Source organism: Hypanus sabinus, chromosome 15 (assembly GCF_030144855.1).
Source record: "Hypanus sabinus isolate sHypSab1 chromosome 15, sHypSab1.hap1, whole genome shotgun sequence".
Taxonomy (NCBI): domain Eukaryota; kingdom Metazoa; phylum Chordata; class Chondrichthyes; order Myliobatiformes; family Dasyatidae; genus Hypanus; species Hypanus sabinus.
In genome coordinates, this window is record NC_082720.1 from 54,335,432 (window position 1) to 54,354,824 (window position 19,393).

A 19,393-nucleotide genomic window follows, 5' to 3' on the forward strand; every position below is an offset into this window, starting at 1 on the left:
CCTAGTCCACTCCACAACCGAGGCAACACAGCTCCCCCACTGTCGGTCTTGCCAATAAATCAGCAAACTGCACTTGCAGTGTTCTACTTTACCAATTTTGAACAGGATCTTGCTATCACAATAAAAATGTTCAAGACAATCACTCACACAGCTTATTGCACCACGCACCATCTCAGCATAACAGTATGCAACAAGTCCAGACAACAACACGACAGTATGCAATAACATAGAACATAGAATAGTACAGCACAGTACAGGCCCTTCGGCCCACAATGTTGTGCCGACCCTCAAACCCTGTCTCCCATATAACCCCCCACCTTAAATTCCTCCATATACCTGTCTAGTAGTCTCTTAAATTTCACTAGTGTATCTGCCTCCATCACTGACTCAGGCTGTGCATTCGATGCACCAACCACTCTCTGAGTAAAAAACCTTCCTCTAAAATCCCCCTTGAACTTCCCACCCCTTACTTAAAGCCATGTCCTCTTGTATTGAGCAGTGGTGCCCTGGGGAAGAGGTGCTGACTGTCCACTATCTATTCCTCTTAATATCTTTCATACCTCTATCATGTCTCCTCTCATCCTCCTTCTCTCCAAATAGTAAAGCCCTAGCTCCCTTAATCTCTGATCATAATGCATACTCTCTAAACCAGGCAGCATACTGGTAAATCTCCTCTGTACCCTTTCCAATGCTTCCACATCCTTCCTATAGTGAGGCGACCAGAACTGGACACAGTACTTCAAGTGTGGCCTAACTAGAGTTTTATAGAGCTGTATCATTACCTTGTGACTCTTAAACTCTATCCCTCGACTTATGAAAGCTAACACCCCATAAGCTTTCTTAACTACCCTATCTACCTGTGAGGCAACTTTCAGGGATCTGTGGACATGTACCCCCAGATCCCTCTGCTCCTCCACACTACCATTTACTTTGTACTCTGCCTTGGAGTTTGTCCTTCCAAAGTGTACCACCTCACACTTCTCCGGGCTGAACTCCATCTGCCATTTCTCAGTCCACTTCTGCATCCTATCAGTGTCCCTCTGCAATCTTCAACAATCCTCTACACTATCCACAACTCCACCAACCTTTGTGTCATCTGCAAACTTGCCAACTCACCCTTCTACCCCCACATCCAGGTTGTTAATAAAAATCATGAAAAGTAGAGGTCTCAGAACCGATCCTTGTGGGACACCACTAGTCACAACCCTCCAATCTGAATGTACTCCCTCCACCATGACCCTCTGGTTTCTGCAGGCAAGCCAATTCTGAATCCACCTGGCCAAACTTCCCTGGATCCCATGCCTTCTGACTTTCTGAATAAGCCTACCATGTTGAACCTTATCTAATGCCTTACTAAAATCTATGTAGATCACATCCACTGCACTGCACATCTATATGCCTGGTCACCTCCTCAAAGAACTCTATCAGGCTTGTTATACATGATATGCCCTTCACAAAACCATGCTGACTGTCCCTGATCAGACCATGATTCTCTAAATGCCCATAGATTCTATCTCCAAGAATCTTTTCCAACAGCTTTCCCACCACAGACATAAGGCTCACTGGTCTACAATTACCCGGACTATCCCTACTACCTTTTTTGAACAAGGGGACAACATTTGCCTCCCTCCAATCCTCCCGTGGACGAGGACATAAGATCCTAGCCAGAGGCTCAGCAATCTCTTCCCTCGCCTTGTGCCCCGGGAACTTATCCGTCCTAATGTATTTTAACAACTCCAACACCTCCTCTCCCTTAATAGCAACATGCTCCAGAACATCAGCCTCACTCATATTGTCCTTACCGTCATCAAGTTCCATCTCATTGGTGAATACTGAAGAGAAGTATTCATTGAGGACCTTGCTCACTTCCACAGCCTCCAGGCACATCTTCCCACCTTTATCTCTATTCAGTCCTACCTTCACTTCTGTCATCCTTTTGTTATTCACGTAATTGAAGAATCCCTTGGGATTCTCCTTTACTCTACTTGCCAAGGCTTTCTCATGCCCCCTTCTTGCTCTCCTCAGCCCCTTCTTAAGCTCCTTTCTTGCTACCCTATATTCCTTAATAGACCCATCTGATCCTTGCTTCCTAAACCTCACGTATGTTGCTTTCTTCCACCTGACTAGATTTTCTACCTCACTTGTCACCCATGGTTCCTTCACCCTACCATTCTTTATCTTCCTCACTGGGACAAATTTATCCCTAACGTTGTGCAAGAGATTCCTAAACATCGACCACATGTCCATAGTACATTTCCCTGCAAAAACATCATCCCAATTCACACCTGCAAGTTCTAGCTTACAAGCCTTATAATTTGCCCTTCCCCAATTAAAAATTTTCCTGTCCTCTCTGATTCTATCATTTTATCATTATCTTTTCCATGATAATGTTAAAGGCCAGGGAGCGGTGGTCACTGTCCGCCAGATGCTCATCCACTGACAGATCTGTGACCTGACCCAGTTCATTACCTAATACTAGATCTAGTATGGCATTCCCCTTGTCGGCCTGTCAACATACTGTGACAGGAATCCATCCGGGACACACTTAACAAACTCTGCCCCATCTAAACCACAGGAACTAATCAGGTACCAATCAATATTAGGGAAGTTAAAGTCACCCTGTTATTTTTGCACCTTTCCAAAATCTGCCTCCCAAACTGCACCTCGGTATCTCTGCTGCTACCAGTCACCCATGATAACAACCCTGTTATTTTTGCACCTTTCCAAAATCTGCCCCCCCAAACTGCACCTCGATTCTCTGCTGCTACCAGGGGGCATATAGAATACTCCCACTAGAGTAACTGCTCCCTTCCTGTTCCTGACTTCCACTCATACTGACTCAAAAGAGGATCCTGCTACATTACCCACCCAATAAGTTTAACTCATTCGCTATTGAGCAGCTGATTGATGGGGTAGTCCTGCAGGACTTGATGTTCCCAGTATCCAGCAGTGATGTGAATGTAAAAAAAGATGGACAAGATAAACAAATACAACTGTGGTTGGACGCGGACTGGCCAGTGCATCTGCCCCATCTTCCAGGTAGCATGAGAAGGGTCTCATGCGAGGGGTAGAAGGGAAAAGGCAGAGAGGGAGTGGGAGAGTAACTGCAATCAGTAAATGTACAATGGCTAGCGACAGAAAGTAATTTTAATCAACAGCTAATAAAGCGGATTTCAATTTAACTGGAACACATCGGGACAGTGCATTTTGGCCCAATTAGGCAGCTGACCCAATTAGCCATAAGATTGTAACACCTAGGAGGTGAATTAGGCCTTTTGGCCCATCTAGTCTGCTCTGCCATTCATCTATGGCTAATTTATTATTCTTCTCAATCCCATTCTCTGTCTCTTCTCTGTAGCATTTAACATCCTGACTAATCAGGAACCTATTGACCTCCAATTTAAATATTCTCAATGACTTGGGTTCGACAATGAAATCGACAGATTCACTATTTCCTAGTTAAAGAAATTCCTCATCTCTCTTCTAAATGGACGTTCTTCTATTCTGAGCTATGCCCTGCGGTTCTAATAAGCCCCTCTAAATCCACTCTTTCTAGGCCTTTCAATATTAGATAGGTTTCAATAAGATTCCCTCCTCATTCTTCTAAACTCCAGCGAGTAAAAGTCCAGAGGCATCAAAAGCTCCTCATACCTAAACCCTTTCATTCCCAGACTCATCTTGTAAACCTCCTCTGAATCCTCTCCGATGCCAGCACTTCTTAGATAAGGGGACCAAAAGTGCTCACAGTACTCCAGGTGTGGTCTGACACATCTGGTGCCCTATAAAACCTCAGCATGACATCATTGCTGTTATATTCTAGTCTTCACAAAATGAATGCTAACATCGCATTTGCCTTCCTTACCAGACTCAACGTGCAAATCAACCTTCAGGGAATGGTGCACGAAGACTCCAAAGTCCCACTGCACCTCTGACTTTTGAACTTTCTCCCCATTTAGAAAATAGTCTACGCCTTTATTCCTTCTGCCAAAGCACATGGACATACACTTCCCTACACTATATTCCATCTGCCCCTTCTCCCAATCTGTCCAAGTCCTTCTGCGGACTCCCTGCTTCCTCAACACTATCTGCCCCTCCACCTATCTTTGCATTGTCTGTAATCTTGGCCACAAAGCTACCAATTCCATCATCCAAAATCATTGACATACAATGTGAAAAGAAGTGGTCCCAACACCGACCCCTGCGGAACACCACTGGTCACCAGCAGCCAACCAGAAAAGGCGCCCTTTATTCCCATTCCTTGCCTCCTGCCAGTCAGCCAATCTTCTATCCATGGTAGTATCTTTCATGTACTACCATGGACTCATATCTTGTTAAGCAGCCTCATGTATGGCACTTTGTCAAATTCCTTTGTATATCTTGCCTGTTAATTCCTCAAAGAAATCCAACAGATTTTCTAAGCAAGATTTCACCTGAGCAAAACCATTTTGACTTGGGCCTGTTTTATCCTGATGGAATGGCGGAACAGACTCAATGGGCCAAACGACCCAATTCTGCCTCTGTTTTATGGTCTTATGATCTTATCTCAAACAACCAAGCAAGCAGGATAGTTAACCATCCTAAAATATTTGTTAGAAACATTTTTAAAAATTTTGTGTAACCAAATGAGGTATTCTGCCAGCATATACAAACGAAAGACATTCTAGGAAAATAATGAAAATTAAACATTTTGCTCCATTTGGAGATGGGAGCTGATGGTTAAAATATAAAGATGCAAGGTATGCACTCCTCCACAGATGAATGGTAAAGGCAGATAATGCATATTACAATAGTATATTATGACATGAATTTCAAAATTTACTCATGGTTTTCAATCTAATTGTGGTTTCTGAGCACACCTTGATGACAAATCTATCTGCTCAAATAAGCCACCTTGCATGTAAATTAACCGGTTTGTAAGTTTTTATGAGCTTTTATCGAATCACAATCTGTGAAACAAAATGTAAACTAGTTTATAAATTGTTCCAAATGACCCTTCAGTGAGACCAGCTGCAGAATTACCTCATATTACCTCTATTATATAACTTTATTCAGTACAGAGATTCGGAATTCCTGATCAGTTATTTGCACACATGCCCAAACAAGTCACACATAAGTATTTAACATTAGTCAAAGCTATCATATAGTATTTTCAGGAGATACATTTCAGTGCCCACCTGAGGCTCAAAGCCCATGTCAAACATTCTATCTGCTTCATCAAGTACAACATAGGTAACTCTGCGAAAATTTGTCACACGACCTGAGAACAGCAAGAATAATTTCAATGAATGCTACATGCAAATATTAGCAATTCCCAAAACACTACCAGTAAACCATTTTGTATGCTAAGAACTAAAAAGAATCCAAAATTAAGCATCAAATTGGTCCATATTTTTGAGATTATATATCTGCTTTATATTTTGTCTTGCTTCATAAAGAAATTATGTACTTAAGTACGAATTTTACATTGGGTATAAACTACGTGAAAATAGTTGCCCATGTTTTCTAATTCTTGCATACCATTGGGGCAAGAAGAACCTGCAAAATTCAGAAAACAGCCCTCTCCAAAACAAACACCCATCAACAATTTTAGACTGAGATGAAGCAAGAAACCCAAAGGCCATTATTTGACAAGTCTCTGCATTCACCTAGAAAAAAGAACATATTAGAGATTACGCCGCATGTGTGGAAAACAGGGTCCTTGCTACTTGCCTTTAATTGCTATTATTGGTGCATTTTAAATTAAGTATCTGCCTACTTTCTCTAGAGAATTAACCAATGAAATAATGTTGAACAGCTGTAAATGCTGGACTTCAAAACCAACTTTCTAAGATTCTGAATACAAGAAAATTAAACCTACAAAAACAGAGTGGAAAAAAAAGACAACTGAAAATATTCCAACAGTATTGATATTCTGAGATGAATATGACATATTCACAAGGAGCCACATGTTTAGTAACTGGATACTGCACAACTTGATTAAGGACCTACCTCTGATGGGTTATGTCTTGCATGCCCAAATCAAATCTCTTGAGGAAACTTTCTCCATATGGGTCAAATAATGTTGACAGTTTAGTAAAATGATATTCAATATCATACAGTGTCTAATATTAAAATGTATACTTTTTTCATGCATTCAAATCAATTATGTATGATAGAAAACACACATAAGTGCCAAGTGAAGCCATAATGAACTATTAAATCTACAAATACTACAGCAATATCTTTCGATACCATTGTGAGATCTAATTGATTCGTATATTACCTACCATTATATAGCTCCTTTGTCACAGAAAAAAATATAATTGCTATGCTAAATGTGTTCAGTACAACTACATAGTGAGACGTAGAAAAATGGATTGAAGGTGATTTATTACCTAGTGTTCATTTTTAGCCATAACAAACCTACCAATAAACTTAATCTAATACTAGATTCAGCCTCAAAGGTATAATCAGTGTCATATCGCCAAATTGCAAGTGAGACCCTATACAAAAATGATCTGGATTTCAGAGTTGCTTTGATCTTCAATTCATTGCTCAGGGCTCAGAAAAATATCAAGGACAATAATAGACCTTACATTTTCAAGGCAAGCAGCAAAACCAATTACTTGTATTATAAAATAGATAGGAAACTTGAGAAGAGCACAGGAATATGCTCTTGAGCACAGGAACATAGGTAGATGTTTACTGTGAATGATAGTTCTGCAGGACTGAAAACTGGAAATGAAGGAATGGATAAAGGTAGTAGAACCGACACAAAATGTTGGGAGGATCTCAGCAAGTCATGCAGTATCTATGGAGGAAAATGAGCAGCCAAGATCCCTCATCAGGCTTGGAAAAGAAGGAGACAGAAGCCAGAATAAAACTGTAGGGCCAGGGGAAGGGCACAAGCTGGCAGGTGACAGATGAGTCCAGGTGAGGAGGTAGAAGGTGGGTGGGGGGGGGGGAGAGGGAGGAGAATGAAGTGAGAAGCTGGGAGATGATAGATAGGAAGAGGTAAAGGATTAAAGAAGGAGAAACCTTGACGAGAGAGGACATTAGATGATGGAATAAAGGTAAGGAGGTGGGGAATCAGAGAGAGTTGATGGGCAGGTCATGGGGTAGGAGTGGGGTAAAGGGGTCAGAGAGCCACCAGAACGAAAGAAAGCAAAGGGCTGGGGTAAAACAGAGGGGAGTGATTAAAGAAGTTAAAGAAATCCAGGTTCATGCCATTAGGCTGGAGACTACTAAGACATAATATGAGATGTTGCTTCCATTTGTGCCTGGCCTCATCACAGCAGTAGAGGAGGTCGTGGACAGATATTACAGTATGGGAATTGGAAGTGGAATTGTACTGGGTGGCCAATGGAGATCCTGGCTGTTGTGGCAGACGGAGCAAAGGTGCTCAACGAAGCCGTACCCAATCTGTGTAGGGTTTCACCAATGTAGAGGAGGCAGCACTAGGAGGACTGGATACAATAAACGACTGACAGAGTTGCAGGTGAAGTGTCATCTCACTGGAAATGCGTTTAGCACCCAGAATGGTGCTGAGGGAGGAAGTGTAGAGAGGCAAGTGTAGCACTTAGCACAATTACAAGGATAAATACCTGGAGGGATATTAGTGGGGATGGTTGAGTGTTGTAGATAAAGCAGAGATGGGGTGCAGTGGAGGGCAGAGGTGCCCAGTGGTGGGATCCCATTCGTGATGGGTGGAAGGGGTGGTAATAATGTGCTGGATGCAGAGGCTCATGCAATAGCAATAAGAACAAGGGGAACCTTATCCCTGTTGGGTTGGGGAGGGGCGCACAAGATCAAACAAGTGGAAAATGGAAGAGATACAGGGAAGGGCAGCGTTGATAGTGATAAAAAGGAAGCCCATTAATAGTTGTGTAAATTATTTTTGAAGTAAAAGTATCGATAGTTTCCATTAAATTGGCGAATAAAAATTCATTTTATGTCACTGAATACATGCAAATATTAGTTACATATTAATTGACGCTATGGCCTATAGTTTGAAAATTGTCACAGTGATTGGCACTCCCAAGTAGTAGTCTACTTTAGCTAATAGAAAATTGCTGTAATGAAGAAATATTAATAAGACAAAGACTAATATTTTGAAATTGACCTAACTACAATAAAGTCAGGGTCTTACAGCTCAGAAAAAGACCTTTCAGCCCATCTTATCCATGCTGATTATCAAAAACCTATCTAAGATTTTATCATGAAAATGTCCGTTGTCTAATCCAAAATCACTGTGATCATGCATGGGTTATTTTAGATGCATATGTACACCTGCAAGACAAGCTGCCTATTTTGAGAGAATAGAGCTTCCATATAGCATGAAAACAATTATCAGAATTAAAATTCCTCTTTCAAATTCATGAAATAGTTGCTTGAATAAAGCAGATGCAAAACTTTCTTGCTGATCTCAAAAAATGTGTGAATACGTATGTCCATGTTTTGAAATATTTTCTCCTGCATTCTGCTTTAAGTGGCTTTTATATAATCTTAACATTGAACAGAAAATAAAGTAAGTGCTCAATTGTTCACAGTTCCCTTTACTTACCGTTATTGGCTGCAAGCATATCTATCATGCGGCCTGGTGTGCACACTATAATTTCTGCTCCTCGCTTTAATTCTGCAATCTGCATTATAAATAAAGATATGTTTTATAATGTGGAAGGATAAACAGGTAACTTTAAATTAACCAAAGAATTGGGATTAAGTCATTCACAATGAGATCTTTTGAGGAAAGCTTTTTAAAAATTAATGTTAAGATAAATAAAGTTACAGACATCCTGCCATCCCCTCCACCCACTGTGAGGGATTACAATGAGAAAAATACAGCCCACAAAATTCAACATTTTAAAAATCTCAGCAAAGCATTTAGCATTACAACTGTGGTAATATAAGCAGTTCCTCAAAATAACTTCGCTATCAAGCAATGCAAATGACCCTCCTATCAGATGTAACAATTAATATTTTCCTGCATAGAATTTCATTTGCATTTTACTTGACCATACTGCATGTTTACTAATATCCTCCTGTAATTGATGGTGTTCTGAGTATTCCCCATCCTTCTTCCATTTGAACATCATTTACACATGTAAATGCTGTATTTTTGATGGATCACTTGCTGCAACAGTACTCAAATGAGTCACTGTTTTCAAAAGTAAAGTCTGATGTTGAAGAATTACCTGTTCACTTATTCCGGTCCCTCCATAAACACATACTACCCTTAGTCCAAGTGGTTTTGAGAACTTCTTGCATTCTTTGGTAATCTGAAGTGCTAACTCACGGGTTGGAGTTGAGATGAGTGCTGCAGAAGAAAGAAAGGAAGTACTGCACGATTTCAAAAATGTTTTAATACCTTGTACTTTCTTGCATATCTAATGCAATTCTTTCAAAGCATTAACCAATTTTTATCATATTTATGTCTTCCATTTTTGCAACCACCACTGTGAGACTAAATATGTTAGAACTATGCGGCTTTCCCTGTTTTAAAAATGTCCCCATTCAATTTCTGGCACAACTACTCCTCCCTAATAATGCTGGAAAATTAGTTCTGCTAGTGCTTCAAAGATGTTCAGAGTTCTATGAAACATGGAATCATATTAGAAACTCATTTAAGTTTTTCCAAAGCTAATTTCCTTACGACTGAACACTTCCCACACACTTGTTCAGCTTCAGATAACCAGAAAGAAAAGTCAGAGACTAATTTAAGTTTCTAAATTGAAAATTAATGACCTTAAGTTTGGGCTAAGAGTATCTTCTGAGCAAGGGAAAAGTTAAAAATTGGGCCATAGCAATCTTTCAGATATTTTCATTACTAAAGTAAGGACTTTTCAATACTTTGCAAGTTACAGCTATTTTAAAAATCCCAGAACAACAAACTGGTTATTAGCAATTCATGAAATTTGGTTGCACATTGGATTTGAAGGCAGCTACTGCTTTAATACAGAGTAAATTCAAATTACCGAACAATAAATGGCACGGTAAAAGCCATGATACAGACATTCTCTAATGCTTCACTGCTTTAAATTAGTTTATACCTTCATTATATTCCATTAATCTAGTGTGCTTCATAATTAAAAGAGCAAATGGATACTGATGGTTTTCATAAAACACTTTACTTAATGGAGCTAGCATTATGCAGTTGTTTATTTCCTGCTTTTTTTAAACATGCTCATTCATTCAGTTCATTTATACTTGCAGTTTAAATGTATGCATGTTTATACATAATGATACATATACACTTTACTGCTTTAAACATTTTGGAGCTGCATGCTTCTTTAATAACACTAACTAAATGTTCTAGTAGCTACAAAATAGGACAAATAAACATTAGTTGAATCTCAAATTGAATCAGCTCAATTTTTGAAATGATTTCATGATTTTTGATTATAGTGCTACTTTCTGTGAAACATGGGAAATTAAATACTTACCAACAGGACCTTCCCCTTCTTCAAGTGGTCTCTGATCCATGATGTGTCGGAACATAGGTAGAAGAAAAGCAATAGTCTTTCCACTTCCAGTTTTGGCAATTCCAATTAAATCACGCCCACACATAATGGCAGGAATTGCTTGTGCTTGGATTGGTGTTGGCTTTTCATAACCTTGTCTGATACACAAAAAAGTATTGTAAGAGATTGGGAAAAAGAGCAAGAACTGTTGCATGTCCTATTCTTATAAAAGTCACTTTAGTACATTTTAGTACTCACTTTTTCAATGAACCTAATATTTTCATGGAGATCCCACACTGCACCCAGGACTTAATTGGTTTCGGACATCCTTTGCCACGTACTGCAATCCCCTCCAACTCCAATCTGTAGGTATTTACTTCTGTAAAGCAACACAAAAGCTTGAAACAATAAGTATTCAACCAATGCATAAAAATAACCATGTTTATTCAAGTTAGCTGATGGTAATCAGAATGCTTTAATGTAATCAAAAGTTCAGTAACTAACTTATTAGGCTGACATGGTTACTGTAGCTTAAAAAAAGCAGTATTAAAGGAAGTAGGATAGACAATAGGGATGGTAGATGCTTTAAGTTCAGCGTGATACAAGTAAGGCTTGTGGTTATCAACACTTCTGTACTTTTTGAATCACATTTGAATTACTTTCAACTTCAAGAGAAATTATCCCATTATGATAAATTTGTAGAGTTTTCAATGACTGTAAATGGAATGAGCAGGAGCAAGACAAGCTCACTGAATTCCTTGAATGATCAGAGCAAGAAAAAATCCTCACATTATTGTAACTGAAAGAAACGGAGGACAAACTGAACAATGACTATGTATGATATTGTAAGGAAACAATAGAATGAGGAACTTTCACAAGGAAAATAAGTTTGCAGGAAAAGTATGACATGGAAAACTGGCAAGTCTCCAGAGCCATCTATTTTCTATCAATGGTTTTAAAGAACCTAGCTGAAAAAGGAACAGGTCTCCTGACCAATTTTGCAGAGATTACTCTATTGAGAAGTGTTCCATCAATTGGTTAACTGCATTAGATGTTGAGATGAAAAAGGGGACTATATAAAATTCTGATTGAGAAGTTACAGAATCTGGGCCTCTGTACCTCCCTCTGCAACTGGATCCTCGACTTCCTAAATGGAAGACCACAATCTGTGCGGATTGGTGACAATATCTCCTCCTTGCTGATGATCAATATTGGTGCACCTCGAGGTTTTGTGCTTGGCCCACTGCTCTACTTTCTCTATACCCTTGACTGTGTAGCTAGGCATAGCTCAAATACCATCTGTAAATTTGTTATCAGAAGTGGAGAGAGTGAGCAGTTTCAAGTTCCTGGGTGTCAAGATCGGAGGACCTAACCTAGTCCCAACATACTAATGCAGTTATAAAGAAGGCAAGACAGCGACTATACTTCATTAGGAGTTTGAAGAAATTTGGTGTGTCAACAAGTACACTCAAAAACTTCCACGTCTGTACTGTGGAGAGCATTCTGACAGGCTGCATTACTGTCTGGTGTGTGTGGGGGGTGGGGGGTTTCTGCACAGGATCGAAAGTAGCTACAGATGGTTGTAAATTCAGTGAGCTCCATCTTGGGTACTAACCCACAAAGTCCCCAAGACATCGTCAAGGAGCGGTGTCTCAGAAAGGCAGTGTCCATTATTAAGGGCCTCCAGCACCCAGGGCATGCCCTTTTCTCACTTTTACCATCATACCTCACTTTTTAAATACATATTTTGCACAATTTTTAATCTATTCAATATGTATACTGTAATTTATTTATTATTACTTTCTTCTTTTTCTATATTACACATTGCATTGAACTGCTGCTGCTAAGGTAACAAATTTCACAACACATGCCACTGATAATAAATCTGATTCTGATTCTGAAATGGAATCCAGTGAATTAAGAGCAATTCTCTGAATCTCAGATAGGGAAGCCCAGGCACACAAAGCAAAATCTAAATATTTTGAGTTATATCCACAATATTAAGTTACATCCACAGGCAAAGAATGGGAATAAATTTGAATATTTTTCTTTGCAAGTGGTAACTAATAGTAGGCCAGCTGACAATTTTGAAATCATGAATTTTGCCAAACACTGGTCTCAAAGGGCAAAGGCTTCATGTGGAATTGGGTGAGAAATCAGTTTTCTTGCTGGCATACTCCATAGATCCAAACACAGTAATAACCATAATTGAGATTACATTTAACAGTAGGAAATAACTTCGTCCAGTATCAATAGATAATCACTTTAAAGCCGCAAATCAAAAAAGTTTGATTCCTCATTCCACATTCTGGATGGAAACAAATTATTGTACTTGCAGTTCAAGTATGGGCAACATTTGTGTTACAGCTATTTAGCCTGACAGAATTTATGTGGAAAAGAAAATACACAAATCAACAAAAAACTTTCCTGAACTCCTGTTTCTTGACAAGTGCACAGTTTACACAACTTTGCATTATGAAAAAACACAACACACAAACCACCTCTCCCCTTTATGCAGGTCACCTGTATGTGGGTGTTCTGTTGTAGCTAAGGTTTTTCCTATAGAGAATAACTATAATTTACAATTGTATTCTCAGAAATCACATTTAAAATTAAGGCATTGTACTCATCTTAGCAAAAATTCCACGCAACAGGATTACAAGTACTAACCTTCTGTGGACATTTTAGCAAGTTCAGGAACTTCAACATAAAAATTCTTTCGAAAGGGCTCATATTTTATTTTGCCATGATCTACAGGTTCTAGTAGTTTCCTCTGTTTTGTCTGATATCCTGTAAGCGCAGTCTGAAGGTCAACTTCCTCCTCTTCTGAAGAATACTGCTCAATTAAAAAAACAAAATTTGTACACAACCAGAAGATCAGTTTATCTTTCAAAAAAAGAACAGTTATATAAAAAAAAAATCAAGTCGCTAATAGGAAACTTAAGTATTAATGGTATTTTTTCTTATTACCTCCATTGCATCCTGGTCATTCTCCATTAATTCTCCTTTCTTTTTCTCCATTTCAGAATGTGGCTTTTTGGTTGTTACTACAGTCATGACTTTCATTACTGTTGCACCTGACTTCTGGTACCAAAACAAAAGTAAATAATTACAAGCCCAACACACAAATGCTACTCAGAAAAACTATGGAAAGTTGTTTACCATAAAAGTGTATATTCAACACAAATCTTATGAATTGAAATATTAACCTGCAATTTCCTCCCTTTTGCAAAACACATGCAATAGATTATCAAAACTTTAGTATTAATAACTATATTACATTTTTTTCATTATTTTGTTTGAAAGATAGATTCATTCAAAAGCTCCTTTTTTGGTTGTCTGTACAATGGAATAATACCTTCTAGAATAAGAAATCCAGCATGGTAAATGTAGTATTTAAGTTGAATTAAGTTCATCTGGAATTTAACAGAAAAAAAGTTCCAGAAAAAATAGACAAAAATATACAATGTTCCAGCTGTAGTGTAGCAGTCTCCACCTTCAAAACCAACACACCACTAGTCAAATTGTTCCACAACACTTACAGCACCCTGCAAAATGAAAATTGCTCAGGAATGGCCAGCATAATCAATGATTCCACCCACCCTGATCATCCTCTCTTTGCTCTCCCTCCCGTCAGGCAGAAGATACAAAAGCCCAAAAGCACATAGCACCAGGCTCAAGGACTGCTTCTATCCCATTGTTATAAGACTCATGAATGGTTCCAAGGATGATAAGATGGACTCTTGACCTCACAATCAAACTTGTTATAACCTTACATGTTACTATCTGCACATTTTCTCTTTAACTCACTTTAACCCATGTGAGTTAGTGTTTTATCCCTGCTACCTCAATGTACTGTTATAATGAACTGTTCTGTATGAAAGACAGGTTTTTCACTGTACCTTGGTACATGTGACAATAAAACCAATGTTGCACTTGTAAATGAGTGTAATTTCAACAAAACTTAAAAAGTTCAAACCACCCAAGACAAAACAGCCCAATTGATTGAGAACCAGTTCACTACTCTAAGCATTCTTTCCATTCAATACGGCAAAGTATACAGTCTGTAAATTCATCAGTTGCAAAGGTTTCATTTTAAATTCAATCTTAAGTCAGCATTTATCATCTATCTCATATTGCCCTTTAGAAGGTGATGGAGAGCCACTTTCTTGAATTATCACTGTTTTTCTGCTAGAGAGCAGTGGGCTTGAGACCCAGTGATGATGTAGAACCGTGACATGTTTTCAAAGGGGTCTCAAGATGGTGCTTATGGAGTAAACCGCTATTGGCTTTGCTCCAAACCTTTTTACGTTTTTTTAACCTACAAACACCCCTTAAATGATCTTTTTATACTTATTCTAAAGGGGTTTAAACATACAGAGTTTTTCTTTTTAACTATTCGATCTATTTTCAACTCGCTGAAATGTCTAAAGCAAAAGAATCGAAACAGACAAAAGAACCGATAACTTTAGAAACAATTATGAAGCTTATAGAAGATAAATTTGAAGGACTGGAGAGAAAAATAACCGCACAGCTCTTTGCGTTTGATGAGCGTTTAAAATTATTCGAAGGAAAACTTCAAACACTTACACTGGAATTACAAAAACAACAAGCAAGTATTTTGGTACTTGAAGAAGCTGCTCGCAAGAAAGATCATATTATCGAAACTGCAACAAGAGCAAGCTTCGACTTCTCAACAGATGGACCGTTATAAATCTAAAATTACTGATCTTGAAAATCGCTCTCGAAGACAAAATCTTCGGCTAATTGGGATTCCGGAAAAATTTGAGAATGGTGATCTTACCGCTTTCTTTTCTAAATTTCTAATGGATGTATTTGGTTCAGAAGTTCTGGACTCTCCTCCAATAATTGATCGTGCACACTGTGTCTCTCGCTATCGTTCTGATTCAAATAAACCATGACATGTAATTCTCCGGATCCATTACCCACATACCAAAGAGCGTCTGATTCGGGCGGCTCGGAAAAAGGGTATGATTGACTTTCAAGAAATTAAATTTCGTATTTTGGAAGATTATAGCCCTGAAGTTTTAAGGGCACGAATGGCTTTTAGACTGGTTATGTTGAAGATTCACCAGAAAGGCTACAAGCAAGCGCTGTTATTTCTAGCACACCTGAGAGTTACTTCTGAAGATGGAACTTCTCGGCTGTTCAAATCTCCAGTGGATGCTCAAAGCTTTTTGGAACAATGACACTCTATCGGGTTGACTAATGTAATAATTAGTCTATAAATTTCGATCTTTTACAGAATAATGTTTTTTTTTTAGTATGGCTTACATGTACTTTTTTATATATGGTAAAAGTTTTTTTTGGTTTATTCTGAATTTATTATTTTTTTAATATATTATTAATCTATTAGCCTTGAAAATAACTTATTAGGGTTCCTTTTTTTTAAGTTTGTATACACTTTTTAATATTTTTAACATTTAAATATTAAGATTAAAAAAATAATAATAAAATGGCGTTTCTTCTTCCTGACAGACTCTAGTGCTTGGAAAGTCATATCCGTTTTGATGAGTTTGAAAGTTTTAAACTCTCATTTAAAATACTAATTTAGTATTATTTATTTATGGGTTTTATCAATTTAATTTTTTAACCCTTTTGTTTTATATATATATATATAATACTAATTTTATATTTTAACTTTTGTTATATTAACCCTTTCTTATAATATGGGTTGTTTGTATTTTTTTCAATTTTTTTTTGTCTGAGTTGCCGTCCTGAGACACGGGGGTAATTTTAGTGTTAGATTGCCTGCTTGCTTCTTTTTGGCTTTTTTCCTGGGGTTTCGAGGGTGGAGGGAGGGGGATTTTTCTTTTTCTTTTTTTCTTTTTGCTTGCTTTTTGCGTAGTTTTATTTCATGGACCTATATGAAACTACAAAAATGGTTGCAGTGCCGTGACTTCCGGTTTCTCCTTGAACTCACTTCCTTCTTCCGGGTTCATGAGTTCACTTTTTTTTTAAACTTAAGTGTTAACTGTAATAAATATTGTCAATATGGATAGGATTATTAATTTTGTTTCTTAGAATACTAATGGTTTAAATCATCTGATCAAACGGAAAAAAATATTCAAAGTATTCTATAGAATGAATGCCAATGTTATTTTTGTGCAGGAGACTCATGTAAGGAAGGTGGATAGTCAAAGTTTTTTTAGGGTTTGGAAGGGCCAACAGTATCACTCAAATTCGCAAGCCAAAATAAGAGGTGTTTCTATTTTTATAGACTCATCAACTTCTTTTATACATCATGAAACAATTTCAGATCCACAAGGTAGATTTTTGCTTATTACTGGTCTACTTTTCAATCAAAAAGTTGTTTTAGTTAATGTTTATGCTCCAAATACTGATTGTCCTGAATTTTTTAAATGCTTATTTACATCCTTTCCTAATCTGAATCAATATAGATTGATAATGGGTGGGGATTTTAACTGTTGTTTAAACCCTTTGATGGATAGATCCAAGCCCACCCAAATTCTTCCGAATAAATCGGCTTCTTATTAACTCTTTTATGATTGATTCAGCTATTTGTGAAATTTGGCATTTTCTACACCCTAATGACAAAGAGTTTTCATACTTTTCCCATGTTTATCATAATTACTCAAGAATTGATAACTTTTTCATTGATCACCATTTACTTACAGATGTTACTGGTTGTAAATATGACTGTATTACCATATCTGATCATGCACCTCTGAAGTTATCTATTAAAATAATGGATTCATATATCAATGCTAAATTTTGGAGGTTTAATCCTATTTTATTGCAGGATTTAGACTTTGTTAACTTTATTAAACAACAAATGGATTTGTTTTTCTCAACAAATTCTATAGCAGAGATCTCTAGTGGAATTTTGTGGGATACTTTTAAAGCATAGATTCGTGGACAGATTATTTCATACTCTGCTGGAGTTAGGAAACGAACTAATTCTAAAATATTAACATTAGTTGATAAAATCAAAACAATTGATAAGATTTATTCAATGACCCCTAGCAAAGAACTTTATAAAGAAAGAGTGGAACTTCAAATGGAACATAGTTTATTATTATCCTCTTCGATTGAAAGTCAGTTAATTAAATCAAAAACCCAATTCTATATGTATGGAGATAAGTCTGTTAAATTACTGGCTAACCAATTGAAAATTGTTTCGGATAAACGACAGATTACTAGGATTCGTAAACAAGATGGTACTCTGACGATTGACCACAAAGAGATAAATAAAGCCTTTCAAGATTTTTGTAACTCCTTATATCAACCAGAATTCACTAAGGACGTTTCTATAATAAATGAATTTTTAAGGAAATTGAATATTCCAAAAGTAACTGTTGAGGATAACATAATTTTAGATACACCTATTACGGAGTCTGAAATAGAAAAGGCTATTTTTTCAATGAATTCTGGTAAAGCTTCTGGTCCAGATGGTTTTCCCGTAGAATTTTTAAAACCTTTTTCTTCTTTACTTTCTCCTTGGCTTTGTAAAATTTTTAAAGATGCATTAAGTATAGGTAAATTACCACAATCTTTTTATGAAGCTTCTATTTCTTTAATTCTTAAAAAAGATAAAGACCCTACTGAATGTGCATCCTATCAGCCTATATCCTTGTTAAATATGGATTTTAAGATTTTCAGTAAAATTTTGGCTATTAGATTAGAAAATATATTACCTCGAATTATTTCTGAAGATTAGACTGGATTTATTAAAAATCGCTATTCATCTTTTAACATTAGAAAATTAATTAATATTATTTATACTTCTTCACCTAAAATACCAGAATGTGTTATTTCTTTAGATGCTGAAAAAGCATTTGATAGAGTTGAATGGCCATATTTATTTACTACAATGCAACAATTTAATTTTAGTTCAAAATTTATATCATGGATTAAATTAATATACCATAAACCTTTAGCTTCGGTTTTTAACCAATAATCAAAGATCCCCTTTTTCTCAGCTATTTCGTGGTACAAGGCAAGGTTGCCCTTTAAGTCCTTTACTATTTGACATCGCTTTAGAACCTTTGGCTATAGCTATTTGTGAATCACCTAATATTCTGGGTATTACCCGTGGGGAGAGGACATATAAAGTATCATTATATGCTGATGATTTGTTATTATATATATCTGACCCTGAAAGATCTATTCCTGCTATTTCGTCTTTGCTTGCTCAATTCAGTAATTTTTCTGGTTATAAATTGAATTTTAACAAGAGTGAACTATTTCCATTAAATATGCAAGTTCCAATTTATAAACATTTACCATATAAAATTGTAACAGATTATTTTACTTAGGTATTAAAATTACTAAAAAACATAAAAATTTATTTGTTAACTTTTTACCTTTAATTGATCAAATTAAGCAACTTGCTATTAGGTGGTCTCCACTATCTTTGTCATTGGTTGGTAGAGTTAATGCTATTAAGATGATGATACTACCTAAATTCTTATATTTATTTCAAGCATTACGAATTTTTATTCCTAAAGCTTTCTTTGATACTATTGACTCCAAAATATCTTCTCACTTGTGGCCGAACAAAAATCCTAGATTGGGCAAAAAATATTTACAGAAGCGTAAGAAGGAGGGCGGCTTGGCTTTACCAATCTTAAGATTTTACTATTGGGCAGTTAATATACGGTATTTAATATTCTGGACACAAGAATTGACTATAGCTACTTGCCCACAATGGGTAAATTTGGAATGTAAATCTGTGCAAGATTTTTCACTGATTTCAACCTTAGGATCTTCACTTCCTTTTTCTTTATTCAAATTGAATAAACATAACTAATCCTATAGTCAGATATACATTACGAACTTGGTTTCAATTTTGCAAATTTTTTTTGGTTTGAATAAATTTATTTTATCATGTCCTATAATATTTAATTATTTTTTCGGCCTTTATCTATGGATCAAGCTTTTCTTTTATGGAAAACAAAAGGTATAACATG

At 36.9% G+C, this 19,393-nt stretch overlaps 1 protein-coding gene across 3 annotated transcripts in view; it reads right to left on the bottom strand.

Moving 5' to 3' along the window:
- ddx46 (DEAD (Asp-Glu-Ala-Asp) box polypeptide 46) overlaps nt 1-19,393 on the bottom strand; it is a 66,612-nt gene that overhangs the window by 26,003 nt on the left and 21,216 nt on the right. For 2 of the 3 annotated variants that reach the window (XM_059990437.1, XM_059990435.1), the window contains 7 exons: nt 13,410-13,523; nt 13,110-13,275; nt 10,698-10,818; nt 10,422-10,597; nt 9,174-9,295; nt 8,543-8,621; nt 5,175-5,257 (listed from right to left, as the gene is read on the bottom strand). In XM_059990437.1, coding sequence (XP_059846420.1) covers nt 5,175-5,257; nt 8,543-8,621; nt 9,174-9,295; nt 10,422-10,597; nt 10,698-10,818; nt 13,110-13,275; nt 13,410-13,523 — 861 coding nt within the window. The remainder of the gene's footprint in view (nt 1-5,174; nt 5,258-8,542; nt 8,622-9,173; nt 9,296-10,421; nt 10,598-10,697; nt 10,819-13,109; nt 13,276-13,409; nt 13,524-19,393) is intronic. The other variant, XM_059990436.1, reaches the window with a different exon arrangement.